The sequence below is a fragment of the Chenopodium album genome, chromosome 25, assembly GCF_948465745.1.
Source record: "Chenopodium album chromosome 25, dcCheAlbu1.1, whole genome shotgun sequence".
NCBI classification, from domain to species: Eukaryota; Viridiplantae; Streptophyta; class Magnoliopsida; order Caryophyllales; family Amaranthaceae; genus Chenopodium; species Chenopodium album.
In genome coordinates this window covers 22153794-22161225 of record NC_137858.1, presented here as the reverse complement: position 1 = coordinate 22161225, position 7432 = coordinate 22153794, and the positions used below count along the sequence as shown (strand labels likewise).

The 7432-nt window shown below is 30.5% G+C and overlaps 1 protein-coding gene across 1 annotated transcript; it reads left to right on the top strand.

Moving 5' to 3' along the window:
- Positions 1–2016: 2016 nt before the first annotated feature.
- LOC145613429 (uncharacterized) lies at positions 2017–7214 on the top strand. Its single transcript, XM_081668532.1, has 3 exons — positions 2017–2778; positions 5686–6033; positions 6238–7214. The coding sequence occupies exons 1-3, from the start codon at positions 2338–2340 to the stop codon at positions 6871–6873; spliced, it is 1425 nt and encodes a 474-aa protein (XP_081524658.1). The 5' UTR covers positions 2017–2337; the 3' UTR covers positions 6874–7214.
- The last annotated feature ends 218 nt before the right edge of the window (positions 7215–7432 follow it).

Here is a 7432-nt window from a genome sequence, read left to right as displayed (position 1 = left end):
AACTAAAAGTAAATACAAGAAACATGAAAGTAAACATGATAAAAAACAATGAAAATAACAAAATAGATTAATCCACAAAATAAATAAAAATAAACAACTAGAAGGTAAATAAAAAAAAACTAAGAGAAAGGATTACAGATTACTAAAGAGGCAATAAATGAAAGATGAAAACTTGCAAGGTTGATTGATTGATTGATTGATTGAAGGGAAAGCTTGAACCAAAGTTGCATACAATGAGATAACTTGAGCAATACTACTCTACCTCTCTCTAAGATTAGGGTTAATTGTCTAGGATAATGAGATAATCCTCCAACATTACATAAAAACGTTCTAAGATAACCGCCTAAAGTAAACCGTACAAAGCAGCTAGAATAAAAGTGATGGTCCGACCGAACAGTGGGAAGGTTCGGCCGGACCACAGGGTAGGTTCGGCCAAACCCTGGGTAGGTTCGGTCGAACCTCCCCCGAGCTTGGTCTGGTCGAACTGCTGAGGTTCGGACACTCCTGCAAAACGGCCTCCAGCTTGAATCTGCCAAAGTGGTTTGGCCGCACCACAAAGAGGGTTCGGCCACACCTAGGTTCGGCCGAACCTAGTGATTCTTCCTTCCTTCAGCTTCTCTTGAACTTCATGCTCCTTCTCCACGGCATACCATGCATTCCAAAGTTCATCCAAGGAGGCCAAGAACCTACAAAACAACAAAGAAACGCTAGAAAAACAAACAAAAGAGAAAAAGGGAAAGGAAACACGCAAAAAGAAAGGGAAATGCAAAACTAAGGGAAAAAATGCTTAAAAAGGCTCAAACAAGTGCAAATGAGGGGAGAATCCTTAGAGAAAAAGGATGGAAAAGTGACGTAAATGCCACTCATCAATATGCTAGATCATAAGAGAGATAAAGAGAATGAAGTCGTCGTAGAGAAAAGCCTAGAAAAAACACCGTATCACGGAAAATATGCCGCACCATGCTAGCATATGCCTTTACACGTTACAATTTGCCGCGGCGTAGTAGATTCCAGTTTTTAAGCGTTTTTAAAAGTTCGATAACTTTTGATCCGTAATTTCGAATAAAGGCATATAATATATCATTGGAAAGATCTTTAGGTCTACTTTCCAACCCAATTGAAATCAGGTCAAAATATGTTGTATATTTAAAGATTTGGTCGTTTTAGAGTAAGGGTGTCGGTTTTGGGCTGAGTTTTAGTGTTTTACTTATATCTTCTTCATTTTAAATCAGAATTAGCTTATGATATACCGTTGGAAAGCGTATTTCAAGGCCTATCCAAACAAATAATATTTAGATCAAAATTATATGGCTACAAAATCAGTTAAGCTCGATTTTGTGATGTGGATACGAAAAGAGCAAAATAAGTTATGGTTTTGGGAGATGGACTAAGAATTGGTTGATTTATGAAATGTATTGGTTTGAATATGAATTTAAGCACTCCAATGATTAAATACTCAATCCGATCAATAATAACGGTAAAAGGTTGTTACTCATCAGATTTGGTTTTGGGGAGACATATTTAGATGTCTACAATCGAGTGATTTACTTCGTACTTTTTTGAAAAAAAACAATTAGAATACCCTATGGAAAATAAGCAGACGGCCGTAAACCCAGGTAGCGCCGTTGAATGCGTTTCCACAGAGTCGACAAACAAAATTAAAATAAATTGAGTCGTCTTTCCTCTTCCTCTCCCTTTGGTCCTCTGCCATTCTCACGAGAAAAGCAAGCGTTATTACACTAATTCCTTATTTCAGTTCCATTTAGTGCAAGATCCTCCTCCCCACCCCCTTCCCCCACCAATCGTAATCTTTAATTCTTTTTAAAATAATAATAATAATAATAATAATAATAATAATAATAATAATAATAATAATAATAATAATATTCTGCTCCCCTAATCTAATCTACTTTCATCATCATTTCATTTTTAAATTTTTTAACTTTAATTTAATTTAATTTAATTTATGCAACAACACTGGCCCCAGTTTAGACCAAAAGCAGAAAAAAAAAAAGAGAAAAAGAAATCACATTCTCCCATTTGCTTCTCTCAAACGGCATTCTCCTTCTTCTCCTTTTCACACTCCCTCACTCACTATCCCCCACTCTCTCTCTTTCACACTCACTTTCTCTCTCCTCCTCCTCCTCCTTTCTCCAGTTGCTCAACAACTGAATAATTCATACATTTTTCTGCTCACCCTAAAAATGTCTAGAAAATTCCTCTAGTTTCTCCATTCTCATCTCCCATTTCCTGCAAATACCCAGAAAAAATAGAAAAATTATTGCATGATTTGGGATTTTTTTTTTTTTTTTAAATTTTTTATTAAGAAAATAAAAAATGGAGGGGAAACAGGGTTTTTTCTCAGCGTTAAAAGACGAAGTAGTAAGAGGGTTATCTCCAGGAAAATCAAGGTCGAGAAGTCCAGCAAGAAGTGGGTCAGCCATGACTGGTTTACTTCGACGGAGGAAAGGCCACCACGTGGCAATACCAGAGGTGTTAATCGCGAGATCCGGTAGCTTAAGGCCGCCGGAGATGTTATCGCCGTTAAGAGAAGGTCCTGACCAGTGCAGCTCACGTGAGGAGAGAGAAGAAGGAGGATGGGCCCACTGGATGAAACGGAATCCCTCGGTTTCCGGTTCATCTTCATCTTCTTCCTCGGCTGCTTGTAAGAGGTCGGATCTGAGACTTTTACTTGGTGTTTTGGGTGCGCCGCTTGCTCCGGTGCACGTTAGCGCCACTGAGCCTCTTCCTCATCTCAGCATCAAAGACACTCCCATTGTTAGTCACCTTTCCTCCCTCTTTAGAAATCGTTATATAAACCCGGGTTCACGGCGCATCCAAGGGTATTGTTTGCTCGTTTCGATGATCATTGCTCATTTTATCATCAAATGAGCAAACAAATATGCTTGGGTGTGCCGTACACCGGGAGTATATACCAATCTCTCTACTCCCTCTTCTGTCTATTTCACTTTTTTGCAATTATTTTTTAAGAAAATATTTTGGTTGGCTATCAATTTTTGTTTGTTTGTTTGTTTGTTTTCATTTGTATTTTCAGGGGTTCTGATCTGTTCAATATTTTATTTTTTTACTTGATTTATTTCGGAGATAATGCTGAAATAGGACAATGAGAATGGTTTTTATACACTTGTATTGGTAATTTTCGAGGAATTGAAATATTGATGAATTTATTTTTTGATAATATAAATACAAATATACAAACAGATAAGTTAATAAAACGCATAAATTTATGAGGTCCTTGAAAATGGACTGCTTATCCGTGATAAGTGAGTAGATGACAAGAAAATTTGTGTTAATATCAATAAAGGATATAGCCCAATTGTTATATTATTATTATTATTATTATTATTATTATTATTATTATTATTATTATTATTATTATTATTATTATTATTATTATTATTATTATTATTATTATTATTATTATTATTATTATTATTATTATTATTATTATTATTATTATTATTATTATTATTATTATTATTATTATTATTATTATTATTATTATTATTATTATTATTATTATTATTATTATTATTATTATTATTATTATTATTATTATTATTATTATTATTATTATTATTATTATTATTATTATTATTATTATTATTATTATTATTATTATTATTATTATTATTATTATTATTATTATTATTATTATTATTATTATTATTATTATTATTATTATTATTATTATTATTATTATTATTATTATTATTATTATTATTATTATTATTATTATTATTATTATTATTATTATTATTATTATTATTATTATTATTATTATTATTATTATTATTATTATTATTATTATTATTATTATTATTATTATTATTATTATTATTATTATTATTATTATTATTATTATTATTATTATTATTATTATTATTATTATTATTATTATTATTATTATTATTATTATTATTATTATTATTATTATTATTATTATTATTATTATTATTATTATTATTATTATTATTATTATTATTATTATTATTATTATTATTATTATTATTATTATTATTATTATTATTATTATTATTATTATTATTATTATTATTATTATTATTATTATTATTATTATTATTATTATTATTATTATTATTATTATTATTATTATTATTATTATTATTATTATTATTATTATTATTATTATTATTATTATTATTATTATTATTATTATTATTATTATTATTATTATTATTATTATTATTATTATTATTATTATTATTATTATTATTATTATTATTATTATTATTATTATTATTATTATTATTATTATTATTATTATTATTATTATTATTATTATTATTATTATTATTATTATTATTATTATTATTATTATTATTATTATTATTATTATTATTATTATTATTATTATTATTATTATTATTATTATTATTATTATTATTATTATTATTATTATTATTATTATTATTATTATTATTATTATTATTATTATTATTATTATTATTATTATTATTATTATTATTATTATTATTATTATTATTATTATTATTATTATTATTATTATTATTATTATTATTATTATTATTATTATTATTATTATTATTATTATTATTATTATTATTATTATTATTATTATTATTATTATTATTATTATTATTATTATTATTATTATTATTATTTTGTGCAGTACCCATTTTACAATAAAATGCTGGAAGGTTTAATAAAAGGCCTTAATTAATGAAATTAGAAGAACAAATACTCAGTACAATTTCTGATGCTGAATTTAGCTGAGATTCTTGCTTGTTGATTTTGTATAAAAATATTAAACAGAGTTTGGTAGCTTTAGTTGGGGGGTCATTTGTCAATTACTGAACTTGGAATTGCTGATGAAGGGTGGACTATTCTTTTGTATTGTTTCTCTTGGGGCTATCCACAATTGATTTAAGATGTAGCCTATACCTTTGCAACTTGTGAAGTTTTGTTGTTGATGGGCCAGTTATGAATTGTTTCACATCAAACTCGAGCTTCAATTACGTTTGTTCTCTCAATATTATTGTTATGTACTACCTAGATACTTAAGATTGGGTTTACGAAATTGTTTAAATTCTTTTAGGTTAGGTGAGGGATATTTTTTTTCTACATTTAGGTACATTGCTTTCAAAATTCTTGTTTAGGTAAGTTGACTAGCAGGAAGCAACTTTAGTTGAATCTCTTGTTCATCAATCAAACTATGTGTTTGGTAGTCTAAAGCTAAAGACTCTAAGGAATTTACTTTTATACCTGCATTTTTTATTTATTTTATTTTTTTGTCATGCCTGGCATGAATTGAGGCCCCCCCTTTATAATTCTCTGCATGTGAATATGAAGTTTCTGCTTCTGCCTTTTGTTCCCATGAACTGTAGTAGTACTCCAGCATTATTTAAGGATGGGTTTGGAGTATACAATAGTATACAAGGAATTTGTTGTAGACTATCCAAATTTACTACTTATGGTGTAAATTTGTGACTTATCTAACCGAGACTCAAGATGTTTGGTGAACTGTCAATGTTCTGTCTTTTAACTCTGGCTCATATTGAAAACGGATTTTCTTTTGAGTTTTGGAGGGCCCTTTAGGGATTATGGTACTAGTTTCATTAGTTTGGTCTGTTTATTATGTTGTCAGTGTTGTTTGTGTGTTAATTGGTGAATTTATTTCAGGAAACTTCATCTGCACAGTATATTTTGCAACAATATACGGCTGCTTCTGGAGGGTTGAAGCTTCAAAACTCTATCCATAATGCATATGCTATGGGCAAGCTAAAGATGCTAGCTTCTGATATTGAGACTCCTAATAAAGTCATTAAGAACAGAAACTCTTCCAAGTCTGCAGAGTCTGGTGGATTTGTGTTATGGCAGATGAATCCCGACATGTGGTATGTTGAGCTTGCACTTGGTGGTAGCAAGGTTCATGCTGGTTGCAACGGGAAGCTAGTTTGGAGGCACACTCCTTGGCTTGGGGCACATGCTGCTAAAGGTCCTGTTAGACCCCTTCGACGTGCACTTCAGGTGGGTGTCTGGCTTCTTGCTGTAAAATAAATTGGTGAAAGAATCTGAATCTATCGTATCCTTGGTTTTTGTAAAATATTGAGTATGAAGATATCTATTTATAACTTGAGGACTTTTATATGATTATAATTCGTAGTTGCCTTTTTGCTAATATGTTTGAAAATTATGCATGTTCTAAATCTCTTGGATTATTTCAATTTACAGGGTCTTGATCCAAGAACCACGGCAGCAATGTTTGCAAATGCAAGATGTATAGGTGAAAAGAAGATTAATGGAGAAGATTGCTTCATCCTGAAACTGTGTGCTGATCCCAAGACGTTGAAGGCTAGAAGTGAAGGGCCTGCTGAAATTATACGCCATGTATTGTTTGGTTACTTCAGTCAGAAAACAGGGCTTCTTGTGCACATTGAAGATTCTCATTTAACCCGCATTCAGTCTAACGGAGGAGATGCTGTATATTGGGAAACTACGATTAATTCATGTCTTGATGATTACAGGCCTGTGGAAGGGATAATGATTGCTCATTCTGGACGTTCTGTGGTGACCCTTTTTAGATTTGGGGAAACAGCGATGAGTCACACAAAGACAAGGATGGAAGAAGCTTGGACAATTGAAGAAGTAGCTTTCAATGTCCCTGGCTTGTCGATGGACTGTTTTATCCCTCCTGCTGAGATTAGATATAGCTCTGTTGGAGACACTTGTGAGCTCCCCCACGGTGATAGGCTGAAGACCATGTCTGCAACAGCAGCAGCATATCGAGCCAAAGTTGCTTCGATGGACAGATCATATGATAACAATATGGGTAACATTACTTGGCAGATGGATGATATGCATGTTTGATGGTGGTTTAATTCTGGAAATTCTCCATACAGGTTAGTAACAGGGTAGCTAGAGTTGTAGAACATAGGATTTTTAAGGTTTGTGTGTAGGAGCTTTCTTCCCTTTAGCAGAAATTTTCCATTGGATTCTTTTTTCCCATTGAATCTGTAAATAGAAGCACAATGATTCACAAGAAGACTCTTTTTACAAAAGGGCAAGTGAGTTTTCACTGTGCAAATGTGAATTTTACTGCGAATCTTTGTGTTGAGAGGGGGTCTCATGTGGATCTTGAATCTAATGGATTCTGCGATTTAGTACTTTCCTTAAACTGATGGTATAAAATTATCATCTTCTTCAATCTTTGTAACATTAGTTGAAATATTGATTCTGCTGACCTAAGTGATGATGAAGTATCTTCAAATTATCTTGTACATGGGCTTACATAACTATCTTTAAGACTTCAATCGGCCTTTGGACTCTTATTTTTTTTTATTTTATTTGTATGCATGTACCCTTGCATTTGGTGGAGGAATTGCCATAGATCTCGGCCAAATCACTGGAATCAAAGCTGCTCTAAATT